This window comes from Lepus europaeus, chromosome 7, assembly GCF_033115175.1.
Source record: "Lepus europaeus isolate LE1 chromosome 7, mLepTim1.pri, whole genome shotgun sequence".
NCBI classification, from domain to species: domain Eukaryota; kingdom Metazoa; phylum Chordata; class Mammalia; order Lagomorpha; family Leporidae; genus Lepus; species Lepus europaeus.
Genome location: NC_084833.1, coordinates 96009620 through 96037452, shown reverse-complemented (window position 1 = coordinate 96037452; position 27833 = coordinate 96009620). Strand labels below are relative to the sequence as shown.

Below are 27833 nucleotides of genomic sequence, written 5' to 3'. Positions count from 1 at the left end.
ACCGCAGGAAGTGCTTCATGGTGCCTGAGTTGATAGTCCAGATGCTATACAAACTGTGCTGAAGTAGTTACTTCCTAATTTGCCTTTGTCAAAGTAAGTATAAGCTGTGGAAAGAAATTAGATAGATTTGCTATATGGGAGTTTGAAACCGCAAGCCAAAAATTTGTGCCTATTAAGAAAACAATATTCTATGCACCCAGAACATTATCAACTGAAATGACCATACAGAAACACATTTGAATGGCTAGCGATTACAGATATAGTCTTTCATTTATAATTATACAATTAGTCTTTCATTTTAAGTCACTTGTTGGGAGAAATTATTAGTTTCATAGGCAACCCCTTTAATAGTATTTTTCCTTTACTTTTGGGTATTATTCCTCAAGTTGAGGAACAGTATTTAAAACAATATAAAAATGTAGAATCATAAAATTAACTATCCTGATTTCCAAATATTTGGGGATCTTAAATTAAGAATGCTCAGCAGGGCCAGCACTGTGGTGTAGTGGGTAAAGTCGCCACCTGCAGTGCCAGTATCCCATATGGGCACCAGCTCAAGACCTAGCTGCTCTACTTCCCATCCAGCTCTCTGCTATGGCCTGGGAATGCAATGGAAGATGGCTCAAGTCTTTGGGCCCCTGAACCCGAGTGGGAGACCTGGAAGAAGCTCCTGGCTCCTGGCTTTGGATCGGCACAGCTCCGGCTGTTGCAGCCAATTGGGGAGTGAACCATCGGATGGAAGACCTCTCTATCTCTGCCTCTCTTTCTCTGTGTAACTCTGACTTTCAAATGAAATAAATAATTCTTAAAAAAGAATACTCAGCCCTCCAGAACTACAATTAAAAATAATTGGAAGCAACTGGTAACGTCTTTAAGCTCAAAAATAGTGTTAAAGAGCCAAGTACTCCAAACGAACAATGGTTCAGACCTCATTTCCTTTCTAAAATTTATTTGTTGGTTCACTCTCCAAATGCCACAAAAGCTGAGACTGGGCCAGAATAGAGGCAGAAGCCAGAAACTCAATCCAGGTCTCCTATGTGGGTGGCAGGAACCCATTACTTGAACTATCACTACTGCCTCCCAGGATCTGCATTGGCAGGAAATGAATCAAGAGCCGGAGCAGGAACTTGAACCCAGGCACTCCAACATGGGACGCAGGCATCTTAACTGCTAGGCTAAATGTCTGATTCAAGGCTTCATCTGTGAAGAGCAAAAAGATTTCATATTTGTATAACACTTTTCAGCTTACAATTTGCTTTCACAAAGCCAACAACATCAGGTTGTTGGTGTTCCTTCCATAGGCACAAGGGGTAGCCTACAAAGCAGCAAGCCGGGATGAGACTACAGAAGAGAAAGGCACTGGAAGCAACAGCAGAGAGAAGTGACCTCAGGAGAGGACACCAGCTGCAAGAGCAACCGGGGAAGGGAGCCTATGGACAAGTGGCTAAGATGCTGATTCTGAGATGAGAGGGACAGGTTGAAGAGTGGGGAGGGAAAAATGGTCTTCAACTTTCCAAATATTTTATTTCTTAAAATGTATATGAAACCAAATAAAGAAGAAAAGAACATATTTTCATTTCAGGAAGTGGGAACATGTTACTTTTTGTACTTTTGTGGCTTTTGAAATTGAATCCAAGGGAACAGGCTTGTAGTACAATGGTTAAGGCATCACTTGGCACCCTCCCTCCAACTCCCATCTTATATTGGAGTTCCTGGGTTTGAGTCCCAGCTCTGCTTCTGATTCCAGATTCTAGTTGATGCATACCCCCTGGAGGCAGGCTCAAGTACTTGGGTCTCTGCCACCCATGCAAGAGATCTGGATTGAGTTCCAGGCTCCTGGCTTCTATCTGGCCCATTGCAGGCATTTGGGGAGTGAATCAGCAGATGGGAGATGACTATCTGTCTATTTGTTTCTTTCAGTATATATATTTCAAATGAATAAAAATAAATACTTTACAAAATGTAAACTATTTGGTTAGTGTTCTCCCAGTCCTTAGATCATGGTTTCTAACACATTCAACAAAAAATGGAAACAGAGATCCCTGGAGAAAGAGTTGATGCCAGAGCCAGAGCAGGAACAAGTGAGCTTAAAGGATCTTGCAGTCCCAGGAAGCCAGGAAGCGCTCAAGGCAAATGGAATAGCAATATGTCAGATAAACACAGTAGCCAACAAAGTGCTCCCAAAAGCCAAAGTTGGGTCAATGTGAGTAACAAAAATAAAGTGGCATTGGATTATAACCTGAAGCACAATGTGAGTATCCATGGTTCTATGCTGATATAAATAAATCACTGAATAAACAAATAAATCAATGAAGAGGAATCTATAAATCTCTCATACAAAAGAATTCCAAACAGTCTAAGCAGATATCCTACCCTCAAGAAGGTGTAACATTATTCCCTAAATGTAAGCTGGACTTAGTGTCTTCCTGGGTACAGTGTGGCAAGTGGGAGATTGGGGCGAAGAGCAGAGAAACCAGGGAAGCATGACTTCAGCCAGGTGATCAAGGCTAAAATCACCAGTGAAATTTCATGGTGATTGCACACAACCTTGATAGGATATGAAGACCACAGGTGATCTTCCTATCAAAAACCTATAATCCCAGTCTATTTGTGAGAAAAGCATCAAACTCCAATGGAAGAACATTTCATGAAAAATCTAACACTCCTCAAAACTCTCAAGATCATGAAAACAAGGAAAGCTGAGAAACTGTCACAGCCAAGGAGCTATGACTACAAAACTCAATGTGGTATCCTAGATGAGATTTTGGGACACAAAAAGGACACTGGGTAAAAACTTTGGAAATCTGAATAGAGCAATGGACTTCAGTGAATAACAAGGTATCAATATTGGTCCAGTAGCTGTGACAAATGTAATGCATTAATGTAAGATCTTAACAAAAAGGGAAATGGGGGTGCTAATGATATGGGAGAACCAGGCAGGAAGATTAGGTAGGAATAGATGAGCTGGAAGAGGTTCCTAATAATTTCTGCCTTTAGTCTTGTATTGTACACCCCTTACCTGTCAATCCAGTATGTCCACTTTCCCATGATGCACCAGTGTCTCATCCAGGACCAAGAAGGAAAAGCCACCTTTATGGCCACACGGATGCTAAGTTCCCTGTAGAGGTGCTATGAAACTCCCAAAAAACTCACACATGCTAAACCCCTCCCAGACCCCATCCCATTTGGTCCCATCCCATTTAAGGGACCACCTTTATTCCATTAAAGTGACTGTTCTATGTGGAAATGGCCTTTTCGGCTTTTTAGCTTCTGGCTCTTGCTTTTGGCTCCTTCTCCTGCCTCCTCCCACACTCTTTTTCATAGGCAACTTTCTGGTCCACTCCACAGGAATCTCTTTGTGTGGAGTTGCTCATACTCATGCATGAATGTATATTCATTCTCTTACTTTTGAATAAATCCTGTTCTCATGTATGTACTATATTTATGCAATTGTTTTGAATTCCTTTCTCTGTGGGGGCAAGGACTTGGGATAAAAATTGAGGCATATACTCCTATAGCACTGGAACATTGGAACTCCCTGTACTATCTTTGTAATTTGTAACTCTACAATGATTCTAAAATAAAAAGTTCATTAAAATACATTGATGCTTACTATGCTCTAGACACAGTAATGTAATAGGGATGCAGGGTACCCAAGAAGGTCTGGTTCTAACCTGCAGACCCAACAGTCTCCAGGGATGAGAGGAGACAGGATGATACAGAACAATGAATAGGGGCTTTAACACAAGTGAGAAGTGGAAATCAGCAATGTGACAGTGAGTAGGAGAGATTCCTCTCCTACGTGCAGTGAGGGGAGGATTCCTCAGATAGCACACACGAAACCTTGAAAGCAAAAGAATGCACAATGTGTGTAGGGAAAAAGGGTCACAGTGATTTAAGTTGGCGCTTAGTGAGGGGGAAGGTAAAAGAAATGATGGCAAGATATGGAAAAGCAAGTAAGGGTCTGACCCTGGAAGGCTTTGAAAGTGATGCTAAATAAGTTAGAAACTAAGTCCATGAGCAGCAAGGACCTATGGAAAGTTTTCAAGCTCAGAGGTGACAAGATCAGATGTTCAGTTTTGAAAGTATAGTCTGGTTGTAATCTAAAGAATAAATTGTCCTGTGATGAAATTACAGGCAGAAATACCATTGAAAAACTTGTAGAAATAATCCAAGCAACAATAATCATGGCAAGATAAGCCCAGGGATAGACAGAAGTGTGAAGAATTTGAGAGGTATTCAGAAGGTTGAATTGATAGGACTTTTGCTTATTTATCAACGCTAGGATTGGTGAAAGAAAAGGAGGAGATAAATATTATGTCCACATTAATGGTTTACAATTACATATAAAGTAGAATTATCTACTAAGATATGGAATTTTCAGGTAGCAGTTTAGGGATTCTGGGCATACAAGAGGTCTTTGGGGCATTTTTGAGTTTTCAGGACCAGAAGGTAGAGTGGGGATATATGGTTACAAAGGTCAGGAGAACAATCTAGGTTGGAGGCAAATATCTAGGGTTCCTTGACATAAAGACACTAACAAAAATCACAGCCCAGAATGAATTACTAAGTAAATAGCACTGTTCATTGTAATAGTTATTTGTCATTAGGGTAATATTAAATATGAATTCTCATACTACTAATATATTAAAGTATGGACTATTGCTTAGAAAGAAGATTTCCCTAGATTTTTAAAAGAACTTTACCCTTAAATGGTTTAATTTCAGTTAGACAATTGGTTTACCTCTCCAAAAAAACTCATTTCACAATGCAAAATCTATTCTTTACATAGTGGTTCCTGAATTTATTCACTGAAGCAACTTCTTGAATGCTTAACTACCCACCACTGTATTGAGAAATACAACATGTTTAATACTGTGAGGGAACCTTAGCATTTAAGAAACAAAATTTGGCAAGGATGGCATAGTGTGCATGGTAGTTAAAAGTGTGTTTCGGACACAGAGAGTTCTGAACTGGGTTCTACCACTAGCCAAATGGTAGCCCTAGCAAACTGATTAACCTCTGTAGAGCTTAGTGGGGGGTGAGGAAGTAATTATAACTACATTGTAATGCAGTTAATCTAAAAATCTAAAAATTAAATGAACCAAAGTAAGTAAGGTGCATAGTAACACAGTGACAGGCATTCGCATTCAAGGAGTGATACGCATTATTAATATTTTAATTTTCTCTTTCTTATTATATCCCCCCCCCCTTTTTTTTTGACAGGCAGAGTGGACAGTGAGAGAGAGAGAGAGATACAGAGAGAAAGGTCTTCCTTTTCCATTGGTTCAATGGCCGCTGCAGCCGGCAAACTACGTGATCTGAAGCCAGGAGCCAGGTGCTTCTCCTGGTCTCCCATGCGGGTGCAGGGCCCAAGCACTTGGGCCATCCTCCACTGCACTCCTGGGCCACAGCAGAGAGCTGGACTGGAAGAGGAGCAACCAGGACAGAATCCGGCGCCCCAACCGGGACTAGAACCCAGGGTGCCAGCACCGCAGGCGGAGGATTAGCCTATTGAGCGGTGGCGCCGGCCTGTTATATCCCCCTTTAAAGCAAAGATTATTTTGTCAAGTGAAGATTCACTATGGAGACTGTTAAATTCTGGCAAGTTGATGTAACCTGAACTGGGACAATGAGAGTGGTATGGGAGAAAGTAAAAAATATTTAGAAGGTAGAATCAATTGGACTTACTGATGGGATGGGAAAATGAAGAAAAGGCAAATAACCATTAGTTGTAGTTATCTGTCCTCCAAACAGGAAACAAAGATAATAATTAGATGTCATTATGTGTCCCCTCAAAGAGGAAAAACACCCAAAATGGCTTTGGGCATTAGAAGTTTGCGTGTGCAAATTCCATTTAATTCATCACACACTGGGTATTCATTAGATTAACTTCATTAAATGTTTTATATAGAAAAAGTCTAGCTTAGTTTGAATGTTAATGTCCTATTTACTGTTAATTAGGTAATCTGCATTGTAAGACATCATAGTTGGTATGCCAGGCATGATAAGAAATGTCCTGGGTGTTGTTTTTCTATGAGGAGTGCCAAGTTCATTATCACCTTTATACTAGTCCAGCTTTGTAGCCAAGTGGCTGGGCAAGATTCAGGAGGAAGAGAACCTGCCTCTCGGCACAGAGTTCTCACAAAGAGGCGGCCACAACAGAGTTCTCAAGAATTCTTACACACAAGTTACTTGCGTGGCTTGTATCTGGTTCTCTAACTGAAAAAATGCAGACATAAACTATGTGTGTGTTTAATCAGAGTTACTGAAGTATTACTTACATATAGACAAGTTCACCCCTTCTGGCCAGACATTAACTTTAATGTCACCTGTTTCACAGGAATCAAGGGGAACATGAAAGCCACTCTGTGCTGTCTCTGCCTTATGATTTCCTCTCTAGAGGAGTTTGTAACCTGGGGTAGATAGCAGAATCATCTGCTGGAACAGGTATTTATTTGGTCTCGTGGTTAGGACAGAGCTTGGGATGTATCCATCCCACATTAGATTTGCTCCTTAGAAGACAGCAAGTAATATCTCAAGTGGTTGGATCCCTGCCACCCACATGGGAGACCCAGATGGAGTTCCTGGTCTGACTTACTATGGGCATTGGGGAGTGAACTAATGGATGGAAATCTCTCTGTCTTTCAAATGAGTCAAACAGAGATTTACCTGCAGTCTTCTTGATCTCTAATGTGGTTGTGAAGTCATTGGTTTCATGTTTGCTTCCCCCCCCGGATCACATGTTCCTATGGGGCTGTGGACTGAGACAATGTCTGGCACACTGAGCACTCACTTTGTAATGGTTGGAATAAACTTTGCACTCTTACAGAGAAACGCACTTCTTTAACAGCATTATTCAGTAACAGCATTAAGGAAACAAACTGCAAATCTCCCACCTGGGAAAAAAATCTGTAGATCTCTTTTTCAACCAAAATATGATTATAGTCCAGGGTTTCCCAACCCTATCAGTGTATCTGAGTACAGAGACCTCGCCCTGAACTCATCTAAAGGGAAGGATCAAATGATTAGAGTTGCTGAATCAAACACCCCCAGGGATCAGCTGATACTTCAGAGTGCCTGCGGGGTGATCCACTTCTTTTTAATATTTTTTTTTCCCAGCTGGGAGGAAAGGGGCAGGATGCACAGTCTGCTGCTTCGGAAAACTCATCCTCTCAGCAGGATCAAGGACTCTGGCTCAGCCTCCCTTGAACAAGCAGCCCCCTGAGGCTCTTTGAAAAGTACCTGGGGGTAACCCTACCTCTCAGAAGTCCATCTATCTATGCACACCTCAGGGAAGGAATTAGAGACTCAACTGGAGGGAAGAGAACACCTTTCTTTAACATTTTAATTCCTATATGAGATAAAAAAAAAAAGTTTCTGTGTAGCCCTTCAAATTTTAACTGACTACATTGATGAAAGATAATCCACAAAGTAAATAATGTTTCATTCTTGCAACCTGTCTAGGATTATAAAAATTATTTTAAAAACTACTTAAGCCATGTTTAAAACTATAATTTCAATTTTTAAAATTAAATCTCAGCATAAGCTTTTGTGAAACTAATAACAGCTAATATTTATAAAGTGTTTACTACATGTAGACAAAATTCAACGGGTTTTATGGATTAACTCACTTAATCTTAGCCATGGTCTTCAGTGAATAACAATTATTATCTCTGCTTTACAGCTGCAGAAATGGATGCACAGAAGGGTTAAGGAAACTTCCAAGGTCACACAGCGAGTATGTGGCACAGCTAAGACTCAAACCCTTGCAGCCAGGCTCCTAAAGCAGTTTAGTCATCACTCCCCTGTGCTACTTCTGTAAACCACTTGGGTAAAACTCTTCACTGATATAAGAGTGAAAAGAATGTAGGGTGTGTTCACTTTAAACTACGAGCTGGGGATCAACTAGGACTGGATACACATCCGTATCTCAAAACTTAACAGCACCCAGGCAGCCTGTGGGAGCTACCTGGCAACTCCTAATGACAGGACCACATTGCCTGGTCTAACAGCACATCCTCACAGCCCTTCTAGAGTGTGATGAAACCTCAGTGCTGACATCCCTCCATCAGTCCGTCTTCTACAGGCAGGCACCCAAGGACAGGAAGCAAGCAATTCCAAACAGCACCATTCTGGAGAAATGAACAATCTTTCAAATTACGCATTTACATTTCACACATGCTCTCTGCTATAGCATTTTAGAGGTGTAATGCTTGTGCATAATGACCTCCCTAAGGCCACATTCTGGAACCTTCCTTTCCTCCTTCTGTGATTTGCTTAAAAATGCTCGGCTGGCACTTACTAAAATGGCAACTTGGAAGGGTTTTTTACCCCTTTCTTCAGGAATAAAGCACTCATCCAGAGTTTATTTTTGTGATTTATAGCACTGGAAGTCCATGCCAGCCACAGAATTCAGGGATGACTGCAAATATACTTATGATCTGCTTCAAAAACAGAGAGATTTTCTGGCTTTCATTGTGGTCACCTACACCTTAGGCACTGTTTGCGTGGAGGCAGCAAGTAGGGTGGGGGAAGCAGGATGGATGAAGTTTCTCTCTAATCTACAAAAGAGTAAGTAGATTTCAAAACATAAATAGTAATCTATTTTTAAAATGTTGAAATGTTTATTCATTTTCATCTACTTGAAAGGCAGAGCAACACAAATACACACACACAGAGGAGGGTGGGGCAGAGGTCTTCCACCTGCTGGTTCACTCCCCAAATGCTCACAATAACCAGGGCTGGGCCAGACTGAGGCTAGGAGTCAAAAAGCCTATCCAGGTCTTGCACTTGGGTCATCTGCTGCCTCCCAGGATGCATTAGAAGGAAGCAGAGGGGCCAGCACCCGACTTGGGATGCAGGTGTCCTAACAGCAGACTGACCGACTGTGCCATAACACCCTACCCAATGTTAATCTGTTTAGACACAAAAATGCTCAATATGGATGTATACTTTCAATGATATATTTTAATTTAAAAAAAACTAAATTTCTAAATTAAAATCACAATAAAAGAATGGGAAATTTAGGTTTGCATTAAAAATTAAATGGATAGGGGCCAGCATCATGGTATAATGGGTTAAGCCACTGCCTGCGATGCCAGCATCCAACATGGGCACCAGTTCAAGTCCTGGCTGCTCCACTTCTGATCCAGCTCCATGGTGATGCACCTGGGAAAGCAGTGGAGGGTGGCCCAAGTTCGTGTGCCCCTGCACCCATGTGGGAGAGACAGCCCCTGTTTCCTGGGTTCAGCCTGGTCCAGCTCCAGCTCTTACAGACATTTGGGGAGTGAACCAGAAGATCTCACTCTATGTATTTCCCTCTCTCTCTTTCTATGTATTTCTGTCTTTCAAATAAATAAAATAAATCTTTAAACAAATTTAATGGATACAGTTTTGCCAATTTAACCAGATGCTTCTGGCAAAATTTTTGCTTTCATATAATGGGACTATCATGAAGGTATTTATCAAGAGACATTCAACATGGAACTCCAAGGCAATGAGGGCATTTCCAGGGCCTGTAGGCAAGTGGGGTACCCTGCTGCTATGGCCACTGCTGATTCTGGTCACACAGCAGAGGTACCATCACTGGCTTTTGAGAAGTAGACCATTCTGCTAGTACAAGCAGAGATTTAGGCTCACTTTGGACCTGACAGTGCACAGCTTGACAGATGCTTCCTCAGTGAATTACATGGTCAAAATAAAAATATTTATTACATCAAAAATGGTGACATTGGGAGAACTGAGTGAGGAGAGTAAGGAGTAAGGAGTTAACTGAGTATGTGTACAAGGGGAGAGGCATTAGGTATGGATATTCTATCTTCACTTATACAGTAGAAAATCAGTATACCTAGCACTTCTAAAATAATGAAAAGCAGTGGTTAGTATAAATAGTTATTTAGGAGTAGGGTGGAACATATCAGAAGAAATAGTTTGAAGAAATTTTAAGCAGGTATTCCTGAGAGCCAGAAGTCTGGAGTAGAGATGAATTAGGGCCTGAGAATTGCTGATTTTCCACTGTAAGTCTTATAGCACTATAGTGTCTTAAATGATGTGTGTTACTTTGATATAAACAAACAAACAAACAAAAAAAAAACTTAAAACTTAAAAAGATGCCATGGGAGGGTGAGCATTTGACACAGCGGTTAATAGGCATTCCATATCAGAGTGCTTGGGTTCTAGTCCTGGCTCTGCTTCAGGTTTCAGCTTCCACTAATGTACATCCTGGGATGCTGCAGAGAGGGCTCAAGTCCTTGATCCCTGACACATGGGAGACTCAGATGGAACTGTGTGTTCTTGGCTTTGGCCTGGTCAGGTCACAGCTGTTGTGGACATTTGGGGTATGAACCAGAGGATGGAAGATCTCTGTCCTTGCTTTCTGCCTTTCAAATATACTATTAAAAAAAATATATACTGGGGCTGATGCTGTGGTGCAGTGGGTTAAAGTCTTGGCCTACAGAGCTAGCATCCCATATGGATGCTGGTTCAAGTACCGGCTGCTCCATTTCCAATCCAGCTCTAATGTGCTAATGTGCCACTTGGAAAAGCAGCAGAGGATGGCCCAAGGTGGGCCCCTGCACCCACATGGGAAACCCAGAAGAAGCTCCTGGCTCCTGGATTGGCACAGCTCCGGACATTGCATCCATTTGACAAGTGAACCAGCAAATGGAACACCTCTTTCTCTCCTGTTTCTACCTTTCTCAGTAACTCTTGTCTTTCAAATAAATAAAATAAATATTTAAATAAATAAATAGGCCGGCACTGTGGCTCACTAGGCTAATCCTCTGCCTGCGGCGCCAGTATCCTAGGTTCTAGCCCCGGTTGGGGTGCCGGATTCTGTCCCGGTTGCTCCTCTTTCAGTCCAGCTCTCTGCTGTGACACGGGAAGGCAGTGGAGAATGCACCAGGAGGGAGCACCTGGTTCCCAGCGGCCATTTGGGGGGTGAACCAAGGGAAGAAGACCTTTCTCTCTGTCTCACTGTCTAACTCTGCCTGTCAGTCAATCAATCAATCAATAAGAAACAAAAATCACAGGTAAATACCTCCAGCCCAGGCAGAAGCCCTGGTCACTTTTTGAGAATTAGTGCCATTAACCCTGAGTTAAATCACACTTTAAAAAAGAAAGGGAGTCAGTGTTGGAGTGTAACAGGTAAAGCCACTATCTGATGCCGGCATTCCCATATGGGTACCAGTTCAAGTCCCCACTGCTCCACTTCTGATCCTGCTCCCTACTAATGCCCTTGGAAAAACAGCGGAAGATGGCTCAGGCATTTGGTCCCCTGCCATCCACATGGGAGACCAAGATGAAGCTCCTGGCTCCTCACTTTAACGTGGCCGAGTGCTAGCCATTGCAGTTATTTATTGAAGAGTGAAGCAATAGAAGGAAGATTCTCTGACTTTCAAATAATAAATACATCAAAAAATAAAAAATAATGAAAATATTAACACTTTACGAATTAAAGAGTGATTTGCAACAAGCAGATGGATTAAAAAAACCCAAGCTTCTTCTAGAATGGTATCCAACCAAGCATACATTGTGGGTATGTGTTGGATTTGACACAAAGAAACATGGAAAATATTTAACAGGAACATGGAAGAGTCTGAGTTAAACTCTGACATGGTTCAGTGTGATGTATGCTCATTAGCTAAGAGAACATCCAAGTTATTTGGTAGACTAATTGTGAATTCTCCTTTTTGGACCAAAATAATAGAGAAGAAGATGTGGCTTATTGAACATGGTAAGAACTTTCTTTACACAAATCCTGAACTATAGCATATATTCAAAAGAAAGCTGCAGGCACAAGGATTGGCTTAGTGGTTATGACACTAGCATCCCATACTGGAGCACCTGGGTTCAAGTCCTGGCTCTGGTTCCTGATTCTAGCTTCTTGCTCATGCAGAAGGCAGAGGTGAGAGCTCAAGTAATTGGGTTCCTGCCCCCATGTGGAAGATCTGGATTGTGTTTATAGCTTGGATCCTGGTTGCAGCCCAGCTCTAGCCCCAGTTGTTGCAGACATGTGGTGAGTGAACTAGCAGATGGAATCCCTGTCTGTCTTTCTGTCTCTGTCTTAATAATAATAATAATAATAATAATAATAATAGCAATAGAGAAAGCTGCAAGAAAAATCAAGATTGGTATTATTGCAGAGCAGAGATATGATCTGTCAGCATCATCCAGCTTTCAGGAGAAGAAATCAGTGGACATCAACGTGGCCCTAATTTAATTTTCTTTTTCAAAATCTCCAAAGACAAAAGCAACTTAAAACCTAACTAAAATGAATAAAAATTTTGTTTACTGGCCGGCGCCGTGGCTTAACAGGCTAATCCTCCGCCTTGTGGCGCCGGCACACCCAGTCGGGGCCCCGGATTCTGTCCCGGTTGCCGCTCTTCCAGGCCAGCTCTCTGCTATGGCCCGGGAGGGCAGTGGAGGATGGCCCAAGTGCTTGGGCCCTGCACCCCATGGGAGACCAGGAGAAGCACCTGACTCCTGGCTTCGGATCAGCACGATGCGCCCGCCGCAGTGGCCATTGGAGGGTGAACCAACGGCAAAAAGGAAGACCTTTCTCTCTGTCTCTCTCTCTCACTATCCACTCTGCCTGTCAAAAAAAAAAAAAATTTTTTTTTGTTTACTAAAAAACAGTTGCCACTAATTATAGGTAGCTTTTCCAAGAGTATAATAATGATGTTGCAATTATGTACTTTTTAAAGACCATTGTATTTTAGAGAGATACCAAGATGATGGAATAGGGAGGGAGCTTAATGCTCTAGTCTAAGGGAAGATAGAAAAAAAAAAAAAGTGGAGCGAGCCCAATCTCAGGGAAGAGTTAAGGAGAAAATGGCAGAGGAAATGCCACACAAGTTAAAGGGACACTGTGGACCTACATGGAAGGTGCAGACGTGCACAACTCAGGACCCCAGAAGCCGAGAGGCTCAGCACCAGCTTTGGAGAGTGAGGTGAGACCAGGCTGCAACAGACTAGGCCACTGGCAATAAAGCTGTGAGAAGAGACTGGTGTGAGTACAGCTTAGAGCCCTGTGTGGGACAGTGTTCCTGCCAATCTAAAGGGGGGGGGGCACATTTCTCTCTCCCTGACCACCTGGCACCAGTGTCCTGTAGTTAGCCACGAGGGCAGGCACCATTTTAGACATATGTAATAACTGCACCAGCCAAGCAGAGAAGCCTGAGTCTGGATGGGAGAATTGACAAGGGGCTGGGTGCTCAAACTGTGGGAGCCTTGTGTGCTGGGACTATGAAAACTCTGTGGCTGCGTGGGAGGGCGTAGGGTGTGGCTGGGTCTTTGGGCAGTCACTGTGGGTGGCTCCACATGCTTGGGACTCCCTGATTCCCTGGTGAGGGTCATTGCTATGGAATCTGTGCTCACACTGAGGACTGCATGGATCCTTTGTGTGGTTCTTGTAGCAGTGCAAACAAATAGTATACCCACTGGGGCTAGCAATCAGGCACTGGTCTCCTTGGAGGAGAGGAGGTGAACGTGAGACTACAGAACAGATTAATTCTCCCCTCTGATAAAAAGAAAAAAAAGAATCTTACCACACCCAATTTGAGTGTCATCCCAGGGTATTCAAAGAGAGCAGACATTTTACTAAGCCACGGAGGCAAAGACTAAAAGACAAAAGTCATCACAGGGGGAAAAAAAAAAACAGTAAGCATCTCCACAAATGCCCAAAAATAAATGCAGCAACTCAAGAAACAAGAATAAGGAAGACAACATATTGCCTCCAAAGGAACACAACAATACTTCAATACTAGAATATAAAAATGAAGAGATTGAAGAAATGTTGGAAATGGAATTCAAAAAATTGATCATAGGATTCCTTAGAAGTAATCAGAAGCAAATTCATGATTTAAAGAAATCTATACATGACATGAATAAACATTTGTTCTATGAAATTGAGATTTTAAAGAGAAATCAAAATGAAATACTGGAAATGAAGAATTCAATAGATTGAATTAAAAAATATGGTGGAAAGCCTTAACAACAGACTCAGTGAGGCAGAAGAAAGAATACCTGAGTTAGAAGACAAATCTCTGGAAATTTGACAGTCAGGCCAAAAAAAGAAGAAATTAGAAAACTAAAAAACAGTGTTGGAGATCTATGGGATACCAACAAACAACCCAACATATGGGTCTTAGAAGTCCCTGAAGGCGTGGAAAAAGAGACTTGATTAGAAGCCTATTTAGTGAAATAATTACAGAAAAACTTTCCCACTTTGGAGAACGAAAGGGACGTTCAAATAGAGGAATCACATATAACTCCTAATAGATATGACCAGAAAACATCTGCACCACCACACATTGTAATAAAACTCTCCAGAGTAAAACATAAGAAAAGATTCTAAAATGTGCACAAGAGAAACTTCAGATTACTTTCAGAGGATCTCTACTTAGACTCACAGCTGACTCCTCATCAGAAACCCTACAGGCTAGAAGAGAATGGCAAAATATAATCCAAGTCTTAAGAGAAAGGAACTGTTAACGTAGAATACTGTACCTGCAAAGCTCTCATTTATGAAAGGAAGTGAAATAAAGACCTTCCATGACAAACAGAAATTGAAAGAATTTGTCACCACTTGTCCAGCCTTACAAAAGATGCTTAAGGATGTGCTACACACAGAAACATGGTCATCACTATGAAAGAAGTTGAAGGCAGAAAATCTCCCAGTAAAAGTACAAAGGAAATCCAAAGTAAACAATAGGAACATTTATGGAAAAACAGCAGGGAAATTTAACTTACTCTGGTTTTTTCTTCTGTAGTTCCTTAGATTTCAGAATATCCTGTTACTGGGAATCTAGTCACACACTAAGGCCATCTTTTTTGAATCTTTTTAGAAAGAAGATATTGATTATATTGGACCATCTTTTTTTTTTCTTTCTCTTATAATATACCATTTGTGATTATAGTGTTAAGTTTTAGTTCTTATATCTCTGGACAGAAGAGTGTATCGGTTATTTCATTTATTTATTTATTGACAGGCAGAGTTTATTTATTTATTTATTGACAGTCAGAGAGAGAGACAGAGAGAAAGGGCTTCCTCCTGTTGGTTCACCCGCCCAGATGGCCACTACGGCTGGTGCGCTGTACCGATCCAAAGCCAGGAGCCAGGTGCTTCTCCTGGTCTCCCATGCGGGTGCAGGGCACAAGCACTTGGGCCATCCACTGTACTCCCTGGCCACAGTAGAGAGCTGGACTGGAAGAGGAGCAACCAGGACAGAACCAGCACCCCAACTGGGACTAGAACCCTGAGTACCGGCGCCGCAGGCAGAGGATTAGCCTAGTGAGCCACGGTGCCAGCCAATGTTATCAGTTATTTTAACTGAATTTTTCCCTGTCTTTGAAACTCAGTCCATAAATGTGTTGCTGCCACAATACTTGGGTTTTCATTACTTGAATACCTGAAAACTGAAATTGATGATACATTATGTAATGAATTAGGTTTTTATTTCTGGATAAAATTAGAAATGAAATAAAGATTTGAACTACTTAAAGGATGAAAGTAATGATAGTCCTTATAAGTACTGTGAACACTTTTGTGTTTGAGGCTTCCAAAATTCAAGTGTTTACTACATTTTTCTCCTGAAATTCTGCTCTTCTTTTCTGTGCCTCATGCATTTACTATTATTATTGATGTTGTAAGACAGCAGGGTTAAAGTGTCATTATATCTGTGCTCATTATTAATCCTACAGCTCTTCTAGTTAGGAATAAAAAATAGTCTCAAAAATACTCTTAGTGAGGCCGGCGCCGTGGCTTAACAGGCTAATCCTCCGCCTTGTGGTGCCGGCACACTGGGTTCTAGTCCCGGTTGCCCCTCTTCCAGGCCAGCTCTCTGCTATGGCCCGGGAAGGCAGTGGAGGATGGCCCAAGTCCTTGGGCCCTGCACCCGCATGGGAGACCAGGAGAAGCACCTGGCTCCTGGCTTTGGATCAGCACGATGTGCCGGCCGCAGTGGCCATTGGAGGGTGAACCAACGGCAAAAAGGAAGACCTTTCTCTCTGTCTCTCTCTCTCACTATCCACTCTGCCTGTCAAAAAAAAAAAAATACTCTTAGTGAGATTCTTTTTGGTTAATACTTTACCCAGTAATGTATTTTAGATACCTTTAATCATTTTAATAAGGTGTCAATAAAAATTTAAAACATTACACACTATATTTGAACTAGTTAGTGAAGAGTAAGAAAAAAGGCCAGCTTACTGAGACTGTAGTTGTTTACGTTAGTTAAATTTCAAAATTTTTAATAAAGGAACTTTCAGAGATAGGCTGAGACCCAACAGTATTCAATAAACCATATCCTGTGATGTGGAAAGGAACCCCAGAAGCAGGAGAAGACCTGTGAGAGCATTTACTTGCCATGGTTGTAGCTGTGGTGTACTTGTACTTAAATACAGAGTGACACACTGACATTTGTGTTGCCCAATAATCTGTACTAAAATAACTATAAATTAATGGAATCAACAAAGAAGAAATGTTATGACTATACTGTATTTGGGAGCCTTTGCACAGCTAGGTAAAGTTTCCATGATACAAAGTATTTGGATTTTAAAATTTAGTATTATAAGGAAGAAGACATGGCATTATTCCATGTGCTTAAATACTAACTTGCTTATTGCATTTCAGAAGAAAAAATATGAAATGAGTAATTGTTACTGCATTAGTTATAATGTTAAATTGCCAAGTTGTAGCATAAAGCTTAAATCTGTTTCTTAAATGTGAACCATAGCAGTCTAATGCTGTTTTGTATATACTGTAAGTGCTACAAAAAGTCTCAGCACTGAACACGTATTGATACTTCTCGAATGGATGCAACCTTTGATGCAGGTGTCTTGATATGCTTCAGAAAGTATCTGAGTATCCCCAAATTTGTTAATCAGTTTGGTAATGAAGATATTTCCTGTTCTTTTGTTGTTGTGCCATATTTTCATGTTTAAATTTGAATTTTTACTACTGTTAATTTAAGTGCAATTTATTCAATGGTTAAAATGGGGTTGTTACTGAAGAAACTTAAAAACAGCCTCATTCATGCAATTGCTTAAGTAAAAACTACATTTTATGTTCTATGTTCATACTTTTTTTTAAAGATTTTATTTATTTATTTGAGAGGTAGAGTTTCAGACAATGAGAGGGAGAGACAGAAAGGTCTTCCTTCCTCTGACTCACTCCCCAAATGGCCACAACGGCCAGAGCTGAGCCGATCCAAAGCCAGGAGCCAGGCGCCTCCTCCAGGTCTCCCATGCAGGTGCAGGGGCCCAAGCACCTGGGCCATCTTCCACTGCTTTCCCAGGCCTTGGCAAAGAGCTGGATTGGAAGAGGCGCAGCAGGGACTAGAACCGGAGCCCATATGGGTTGCCGGCGCTGCAGGTGGAGGATTAACCCACTGTGCCACGGCACCGGCCCCATTCATATACTTTTAATGATCTGTATTTCTGTTTAAATAAAAGTGTTGATGTTTAGGCTTTGTTTCTTTCTAACAAGGTTTTTTACCATTGACTAAATAAAGAAATCTATCTTTTTGAAGAGATTTATATTGTGTAAATAAAAATTGGTTGAAACAAAAAATAAATAAAAGCCACTGTATTTTAGATACATACTGAAATATATATAAATGAAAAGATATAGTATCTAAGATTTGCTTTAAAATAAAAAATATAGAGAGTAGGACTAGAAATCAAACACTATTGGTCATTTGGTCATGAATTGTTGATATTTTTAATACTTGGTATTAAAAAACCCTACTATTTAAAAATATCTTAAAAATACTACTAAAAATACCTACTATTAAAAAAAACATGCCTACTTTTGTATACATATGAAATTTTCCAAGGAAAAAGCTATTTTTAAAAAATGTGCCATCCACAAAACTCAGAATCACTACAAATATACTATGAACTTGTTTAACAATCAAGTAAGGTTATGATGATTAGTGTCTAAATTTGTTTATAACAGAAGTCCCAGGTAAATCCTCTTTAACAGCTTTGGGAAACTCTGAAACAACAAGAAGGAATTTGGTATTTAACCCACATCATTTTCTTTCTTTTTTTTATTTTTTATTTCATAAATGTGAATTTACAAAGTGCAACTTTTGTATTGTTGTGGCTTTCCCCCCAACCTCCCCGCCTCCCGTGGCCCTCCCCTCTCCCTCTCCCATCCCGCCCTTTATCAAGTTTCATTTTTAATTACCTTCATATACTGAAGATCAACTTAGTATATACTAAGCAAGGATTTCAACAGGCTGCATTCACACAACCGCACAAGGTATAGGGCATTGTTTGACTAGTAGTGTTTTTAAGTTTCATAGTAAAACACATTAAGGACAGAGATCCTACATAGGGAGCATGTACCCAGTGACTCCCGTTGTTGATTTAACAATTGGCACTCTTATTTATGACGTCAGCAATCACCCGAGACTCTTGCTATGAGCTGTCTAGGCTATGGAAGTCCCTTGAGTTCACCGACTCTGAACTTGTTAAGTCAAGGCTGTGTCACAGTGAGGTTCCTTCCTCCCTTCAGAGAAAGGTGCCTCTCTCCTTGATGGCCTGTTCCTTCTGCTGGTAACCCACATCATTTTCATAACTGATTTAGTTCTCTTTGAATCCTCTAGTCTAGAGCCTCTAATTAACTATTAGGAATAATTGTTTTTAAATAATTGTTTAATGAGTTTTTTCTTAGTGGTGCAAAATACAGTTGTATACAACAATGACATCATAGATCCAGTGAAATATGATAGATGAGTTGAGCAGTAAAAAGTGGCATTTAAAATATGACATATGCTTCCTAACTTTATAAATGTTAAACTGTAGGAAAAATCTACCCATTGGAATTGATGAAATATGGTATTTATTTTCCTGAAAAGTATCCTTTCTTATCCTACCTCTTATCATCACACTAAGTCAGTCTCTAAAAATCAATAAATTATCTCCTCTCACTTGTTCCCCTGGCAGTAGTTCATAAATACATGTCTCAGAATCATCCCTTAAGGCTTCCTGGTCCAGCTGAAAAGCCCGTGAGAGAATTTCAGGCATGGAAGACAAGACATTGTGGCAAAAAATGTTCTACATGAAGGATCTCTGTGAGTGAGACATCTGTGGAAAGGAGGAGGTACTCTTCTCTAAAGGGAGGAGAAAACTTCCCCTTTGCTTATGGCCTTGTCTAAATACTGATGGAGTCCCTGGATTCATAAGGCTTCCATAGCCTAGGCAACTCATGTAGATGTTACATTAGTTAAATTTCAAAATTTTTAATAAAGAAACTTTCAGAGATAGGCTGAGACCCAACAGTATCCATCAAACTATATCCTGTGATGTGGAAAGGAACCCTAGAAGCAGTGGAGGACATGTGAGGGCATTTATTTGCCATGGTTGTGGTTGTGGTGTGCTTGTACTTAAAAACCAGTGCTTAATGATGACACAGAATCAGTTCAATAAAAGACACTGCTACTGCCACCACCAGGTACAGACCAGAACTGGTGCCTCTGATCTTCCAGTTCTTGGTAAAGGGGCATTGCCTACTGAGACATCCGCCACTGGGGCAGAGTCCGGGTTACTGGCTTATGGTGTGAGGGAGGGAAGCATCTGGCACTTTCAGCTCCTACAGTAGGAATGGGCTCTATCTCATCATAGAGGAGAACCTCTGTGATGGTTAACTTTATGTGACACCTTGACAAAGCCAAAGGGTGCATTTTTGGGTGTGTTCCTGAATGACATCAGCATTTAAACTGGTGGCCTCAGTAGACTGCCCTCTCTAACATGAGAGAGCAACATCTAATCCACTGAGAATAGGAATAGTCCAAAAAGGTTAAAGAATGCAGAATAAATCCCTTTTTGCTTCCTACCTGCCTACTGAGCTGGGAAACTCATCTTTTTTTTTTTTTCTTTCCTTGTCCTTAGACTGAAATTGCACCACTAGCTTCCTGGGTCTCTAATTTACAGATTGTGGGACTTGTCAGCCTCTATAACTGAGTTGGCCAATCCTTCATAATAAATCTCTTTACACACACACACACACACACATACCTCCTATTGGTTCTGTTTCTCTGGGAAACCTTAACTAATGCAGCCTTTAATATAAAAATGGACCTCAAGTGGCAGCATTGAAAAGGAATGACAAGTGTCCACTCTAAAAAAAAAAAATTGAAAGCACAAACACAGAGTAATGACAGAGCACACACAGTACCCTCAGAGTGAACACATGTTCACTTTTCCTTTTGGTCTAATTTGATCAGGCATCCTGTGAGATTTTACCTTAAATCTTGGACACATGCCTATTTTATAGACATAAAAGTATATCTTATCATTTTGAACCAAGAATTTCATGTGTGATCTTAGATAATTACAGAATAACTAGAAATAGCCTCTTTAATTTAACCTAACAGTAGTCACAGAGTAGATGCATTTACTTTAAGTTATAATTGATTAATTGCCTAAGGAATAATTATTAAGTGGGAAAGATAAGGCTATATTTTCATCATAAACCAAGGAAATGACATACAGTAGTACCTCAGTTATTAATGTTTCTAAACCAAGTTAGGAACTGGCAGATCTTACATAAGTGACTGGGAACTCAGTTTCAACTGCATGATGAGATTTTGGAGGTGCTTAAAGTCAGCTGGGTGAAAGTCCTGCCCAGTAAGGGCATTCTCTCTTATTAAATCCCTGGCAGGTAGCCTCAGATGCATCACTCTTTTACATTTTTTGATCTGGACTATTCATCTATGAACCCAACCAAACATCACATTAATTTCTTTTTACTCTTAGCTAATATTCAAATGAAATAAAATTATTTTTCACAACTAAAGTGTTGGCAAACTAAGAATTCTACACTATGTCCTTGGCATCTGATTTTGGAACCTAAATATTTGATATAGTCTTAGTTTCAATACTTCCTCTAAACTAAAAGACATCAAATTTAATCCTGGTTGTCACACAAATTTACTACTGCTTTGAGCTTAACATGATCAATGTATATATTTCAGTCATTGAAAAAATCGCAGAAATATCATTGCCAAATAAAGAGCTCTAAACAGGCCAACAGAAACCACCTTCTAAGCCGGCTTCTACATCTATGAACATGCTTTGGGTACAGCTGATCAAAGCAGCTATGAGACCATATCCCAGACACATTTTCTTCCTCTCACCCACAAAGATTACTCAAGAGCCTAGTTGTTACATGAGTCCCAGATGGACTGTGTATATGTAAAAATTTAATGAGACTGATTTATTTTGAATACTCCAGGTTATCTACAATTTAAAGGAAGAGTAAGGGAGATTTTTGGCATGGCATAGAACTGTTTTGTAAAGAAAAAAAAATGATCCATCTGTTTTGAAAGTCTTGATTTTCATATATTGGATTCATCTATTGAGCTAAACACATACATGAGACAGAATATGAGGATCAAAATTCTATTTTATGTATTATAATAAAGGTATTTTAATTAAAGAAGTTTTGATAAATGCCATTTTAAGGGAATGAATGATTAATTTTCTCAACTAATTGCAATTGTTTAAGTGTTTTGCTAATTTAAATGGATTCCAAGGCCAAAGATATCTGAAATTAAAATGTAAATATTCTAATGGAATATAAAATCTTCAGAAATTGCTTCCAAATTCTGAAGAGTAGAATATTCCTATTCTTCTTTAAAAGGAAAAGGGAGAAATGTACTTGTGTAGTAAATTCATTCCAGAGATTGATTTGTGCTTTAAATATTCATAATGCCAACTGGTGAAGTAAAAAAGATTTAGGGAACAGAATTTATGATGTCATTAATGAAGTCTGTTAAACCAAAAGACAGCAGTGGATAAATAAATTATTAATTTCACCATGAATGAAACCCTCAAAGCATACTGCAGGTTTTCATCAACTACTTGCACAGGAGAAAATAGCAAGGTGAATTCTAGCAGCTGAAATAAGCTCTTATACCAAGTATTCTAATCAACCAAACTGTAATCCCAATAATTAGAATGGAAATTCCATTGAAAGGCTATGTAAAAACCTTTGAATCTGTAGTCATTAGCTTGCTTGCGACTGGTTTTTAAAAAAGAGATTAATGAGCTCTTTTTGGGCATTTAACACAATCATCTTGCTTTACACCACAAAAGCAAAAAATCGAATTGTGAATTGTTTCAGTGGCCTCTGAAACATCACAGAGAGTACACAGACGTGACATAAATTGTCTAATTATATTGAGAATAAAATTATTCACCACTTAAAACTGTACCAATACAATGTTTATTTTATAGATGCTGAGACTGAGGTTAGCACAATACTCTTTGCTTTAAAAAAAAAAGTGCATATCATCCATTTTACAGCATAAAAACTGATGTAAATTATGACTTTCTCATGGTCAGTTTAGTGAGCTAGAAGGTTAAAAGCTCCCAGGATACAAGACCATGCTGTCTGCGGAATATTTAAATTCAGAGCATTTACTGTGAATTGAGCACACAGTTTCAGTCAAGGATTTTTCTGGGTGATAGTCCACATAAGCCGTCATTAGAGATCACTGCAGTAAGCCTTTCCTTAATAAGCCGCATCTGTGTGAAATCTCACTGAAAATAAAACCCATGGTCTAATTGCCTTGAAATTTTTGCAATTTCAGTATGTCCCTGATCACTTGTTTTCTCATATTATCAGAATTTTAAAGCAGGACATGTTTGGCAGACACTGCAGGGAGGAACAGTACAAATACCTGAAATAGAACTGCTTTTCACTCTATTCTAAAGAACCATTATTTGATAAGAAAGACTCTGATGAACTGTTTCATGATACAGTTAAGTATGAGTAATTTTTATGACTTAATGAATTTATTGTAAAATACAAAGTAGAAATTTAATGACACATATGGATACTCAAACATATCCATGAGGCTTTTCTGAAAAAATAGTCCCTATGATAACTAGATTTAATCTAGAATGGCACTCTATCAGTTTTGCAAATTGGAATCTTCAGGAAATGAGCAATTCTTCTCTGCCAAGAAAGCACTGGTTTGATTTTCAACTTCTCTGGATGCTTTCTATGCTGATTAATTGTGAAAGTACCCACTGGGTCTTCAAAAACACAAATGTATGTGGTGTGCTATGTTTTTAGAATTAACTGCATAGGGAACACATAAAGTAGGTATAATACTATGAGAATTACTCTCACTTCCATATGGGGCTATTTCTGTAAAATGTACAGTTTCCCCATCATCAGAATCTGCTTCCTTAAAGATAGCTGGAACCAAATCAGAAAATGATTATAATTTAATGCTTTTCCTACTTGAAGCAACAGATTTGCTAAAAGCAAAACATCTGCTTATCTTACTTCAGGAATTTGGGCCAGAAGCAACTGAATATTGATCAGTATTGCAAATACTATATTTAAATATCTACCTTTTTATACAATAAAACTTTTAAATAATACAAGTATATTCCAGATTAAGTGATGATGACTTTTTAATCTGAGGAAACTGAGATGGTAGTGGAATAGTGAAGGAGCACTTCAAGTATTAGTTAAAGGGCAGAGCAATTGCTTTGTTATTTAAAAAAAAAAATTTAGGGGTGGATGTTGCGATGGTGGCTTAGCTACTTGAGACACCTGCATGCCATACTGGAGTTCAGAGAGACTCAGATAAAGTTCTGGGCTCCGGGCTTTGGTCTTGCCCAGCCCTGGATGTTGCAGGCACTTGTGAAGTGAAGCCATGGATGGAAGGTTTCTCCCAGTCTCTCTGCCTTTCAAGTAGATGAAAATAAATAAACATTATTTCTTTTCATTAGATTTGAAAAGTAGACACAGAAAGAGAGAGAGGGAGAAAGAAGCAGAGCTAGGATTTGAACCGGGCGCTTGAATATGGGATGTGTGCATCCCAAGTGGCATCTTAAATGCTGTGTCAAACACCTGCCCCACTTGCCCCTTTGCAGTTTTCTTCTTCCACCCTTCTCGGCAACTTTTTTTTTTTTTTTTTTTTTGACAGGCAGAGTGGACAGTGAGAGAGAGAGAGAGACAGAGAGAAAGGTCTTCCTTTTCCATTGGTTCACCCTCCAATGGCCGCCGCGGTAGCGTGCTGCGGCCGGCGCATCGCGCTAATCCGAGGGCAGGAGACAGGTGCTTCTCCTGGTCTCCCATTGGGTGCAGGGCCCAAGCACTTGGGCCATCCTCCACTGCCTTCCCGGGCCACAGCAGAGAGCTGGCCTGGAAGAGGGGCAACCGGGACAGAATCCGGTGCCCCGACCGGTACTAGAACCCGGTGTGCTAGCGCCGCAAGGCGGAGGATTAGCCTGTTGAGCCACGGTGCCGGCCCTAGGCAACTATTTAAAATCCTTTTAGAATCTCCTTCTTACGGCTTCCTTCTCAGCAGGCCACTGTGCACACTAACTGAGACCATCAGGTAAAATATTTCAACTTTCAGCTCCACCCACCATCTACAGATGGCTTTCACTCCTCCTTTTGTCCCAGGTTAAGATCACACACACCCAAGGTCAGCTCTCAAAACTCTTGGGCATCTCACTGCATGCCTGGAGCTGCCCAGCAGAATTCAGTATCTTTCCCAGGCTCCTACACAGCAGACCCTCCCATCCCAACACACACGCACTTCTGGCATAGCAAGTCTTATGATGTAGGGCCCCACTCCCACCTCTCTTCCCCTTCTCTTCTTTGCATCCTCAGCATCTCCTACAAAGCCTGGCAGGCAGAGCTACTCGACAAATTTGTGTTGAGCTGAAAATCACTCACTCCCAAGCACAAGTTATTTTCAAAAGCGTGAACCAGAACTGAGCTTGTCCCAGATTACAGAACCACATATGATTTCTGCTCCACTTTATTTTTTCAACCCCTAAGTGACCCAAAAAAAAAGAGGAATGAAACATTTCTAGAAAATTAGGGTTGTTGGGGGAAAAAAATTTCTTCATTCACAATTTAATTTTAGATACACACTAGTAATTTTTTTTAGCATCAGTATGTACCAATGTTATATGGCACATATTTAAGTTAAAAACAATTCATTATTTATCTGAAATTCAAATTTAACAGGGGAGGCAACCCTACCAGTGACTTTTTAAAAAATTCTCAGCAGACTCAGGTTACAATTCCTTAAGACACCTGGTGATTTGCATCCAAGCTTTGCAAACTTTTCAATCAGCCAGATTCTAGGTCTGTTCATGCAGCTGGATTTCTTCTTGCAAACATCTCAGAGAGATTCTTTAGGAAAGGCTACTTATTACATAATGCTTTTACTTATTCTGTTAATTTTGTAGAATTGCCTTTTAACACCATCTCAATAATTTTATTACAAAGGATACCACATAATATTGCTCAATATCTCTTGAAAAGCTCACGTTTATAGAGTTTTTACAATGGCTAAGTCCTAGCTACTTGCAATAATAAAGGACAATTTTTGAAAATTCCATATCTGCAAATAAATTGGCAAAACACCAAGAGGAAATTGGAAAATCTTCTGGGGATCTCTCTTTCTCATGAGTCAAGCACAGCAACACATCCTGCCTCCTGAAGGCCGGGAGAAGCAGCCTGGCAGGCGGGGGTGGAGCCTGTGATGTAACTGCAGTAGTCTTTGTTGGAAGAGCCTTCCCTAAACGTGAAACATCTGGAAAGAGAAGCGCCACAGCGTCACTGTGCACGGGCGGGCAAGAGTTGCCTCTTACACCATTCTGTACTGAAGGCTTGAGAATTTGGTCAACAGAGGAGTCCTTTAGAAAACTAGGTACCTATCGCACCAAGGGGATGGGGGGGGCAGGCTTTTTGTGCAAAAAGTACCGTTTCAGAGGACTGACAGCTGTTGTACGGGTTTACTGATGAACTGGTGATGGTGCAATAGAAGTTCCAGTCCAAAGTGTAGGAAAAGATGCCCAGACCTGGCTCCAGGCCTCAAAGTTCCCTAGATGAATTGGTCCTTGCGTTGTTTTTGACAGTGATATCTTACAGAGAAGACGTTCATTTCTTATTCCCATGGAATATATTAAAAAAAGAGAACTACCTCTCAGTGTAGAGGGATTCTAGAGTGTATGTTTGCCAAAATTTCAATTGAATTGACCTCTGAGAGAACTTGTACTAAGTCTGCTGGGACTACTCGTTGTCATTAAGATGATAATGAATTAAGACGTTTATCCCCATACAAACACACTACCCGCTTTCCACCATTTTGGCAGCACCACTTAAGGACGGTCGTCAAGCTACCCGCGCCACACGCATACACTGCAGAGATGCAGAACAATGCCTGGATGCCTGCCCCAAATCGGTCTCTCCAAATGACAGCCTCAATTTATGGTACCATTCCAAAGCTCACTGCGCGTTAGCAGAGTCTTTTCCCCAGGTGGTGGGGAAAAGGATGTGATTTGGGAAGCCCAAGGCACTCGCTGGGGCTTCTACCTGCTTGCGCGGAGCAGAAAGGCTGACAAACCTATTCATTAAACTTGATCTGAAGCAAGCGAGCCAGTGAGGTCGTTCCTGAAATATTCATAAGGTGTGTTACCGGACTCGCCACTTGCAGGCTAAGCAGAAACACCGGGAGCAGGGGCAACCCGTACCCACACTTGGAAAAAAAAAAAAAGGCACCCACAGCTGCACATCCCACCACCACACTGCGCTGCGCTTTTTACAGCTCTGTCAGCTCCCGCACGCGTCTCTTCGATTCCACCTGGCCCGGGAAGACAGGGGCTCTCAGTGCGGAGTTTCCCCAGCAGTTGCAGGAGGCGCGGAGCACCTCATACCGCTCTTCCTGGCTAGAAGCACAGAAGACCCCCAGCCCCACGCCCCCGCCACCTGGCTGCCACGTACCGCCGGAAGCCGGCAAGGCAGGGGGCCCCCTGGGACCCGGACCCGTCGGCCGCCCCAGCCAGTCAGCCCTCCGTCCCCACCTCCCATTTTGGCCTCTGCCGTGGGGCCCTCCCCTGTTCAGTTGCTAGGAGCTCCCGGGCTGAGATGCAAACGGCCTCTCGCGCAGACCTGCTGCAAGCCCCGCGGCTGCTAGCTGGGGGGGCGGAGGGCAGGCTGAGGAAGGGGACTAGTGTTCCGAATGACCCCAGAGCCCCCTGCACCCAGGTAGTGTGTACTTTCATTCACGTCCCCTCTCTGCCCCCGGCCCTTCGCATCTCTCGGCTCGCACAGATGCCCCGCGTCCTCGCGGCCGCCTCTCTCCTCACCAAGGGCATCCCCCCTCGCCCCTCAGCGCCTGTCGGGTGCCTACTCACCTGGACCCTGGCGGCCGCAGCAGGCTCAGCGGCTCCCGGAGCGCGCCCCTGCGGTCTCCATCTCCGCCTGGCCCGGGCGCACCGGCCGCGCGCTTCCCGAAGGCGGTCGCCGCGGTCGTCCCTGGCGCCAAGGCTGGACAGAGGCAGCCTGGGCTGCCGCACCGGCTGCGGGCGCGGGAGGGGCGGAGGCGGGGCGGGAATCTGGGTCGCGTGGAGCGGAGCAAGCCGGGATGTTCCCTGGGCGGCGGGCGGCGAGCAGGCGGCGAGGGCGTGCAGAGGTTTCCCGGGGAGCGCGACGCGGGCGGCGACTGAGCATGCCCAGTCCGGGAGCCGGGGGCGCCGGCGCGGTGCCGGAGAGGGATCGCGGCCCGCAGCTCGGGAGTCTGGGAGCGCAAAGGGTTAACTCTGCGGGCCCGGCTGCTGTGGGTCGAGAGCGGGAAGCTGAGTTGCAGTGGCCCAGTTTAATTGCGCCCACGTCCACACCTGTCAATGGGATTCCTGAAGAGTCCTGGGCAAGGTGTGTTCCCCACCCCCTTCTGGAGAATTGTCCAAAAGTCAAAGTTTGGTTTCACTCCCGCTCCAACCTCCAGCATCTTGCTGGGCACCAAGTGACTCCCTCAATCTGGACACCACCCGCCCCTCACCCG

The 27833-nt window shown here is 41.8% G+C and overlaps 1 protein-coding gene across 6 annotated transcripts in view; it reads right to left on the bottom strand.

Annotated features, from left to right (window-relative positions):
- The window catches only part of ELMOD1 (ELMO domain containing 1), a 69018-nt gene extending 41744 nt beyond the window's left edge, over positions 1 to 27274 (bottom strand). For all 6 annotated transcript variants that reach the window (XM_062198344.1, XM_062198345.1, XM_062198343.1 and 3 more), the window contains exons 1-2: positions 27187 to 27274; positions 3 to 104 (exon numbers count right to left, since the gene is read on the bottom strand). Coding sequence is in view for 3 of the 6 variants with exons in the window: in XM_062198342.1 (XP_062054326.1) it covers positions 3 to 19 (17 nt within the window). In the remaining 3 variants the exon portion in view is untranslated. The remainder of the gene's footprint in view (positions 1 to 2; positions 105 to 27186) is intronic.
- Positions 27275 to 27833: the final 559 nt, after the last annotated feature.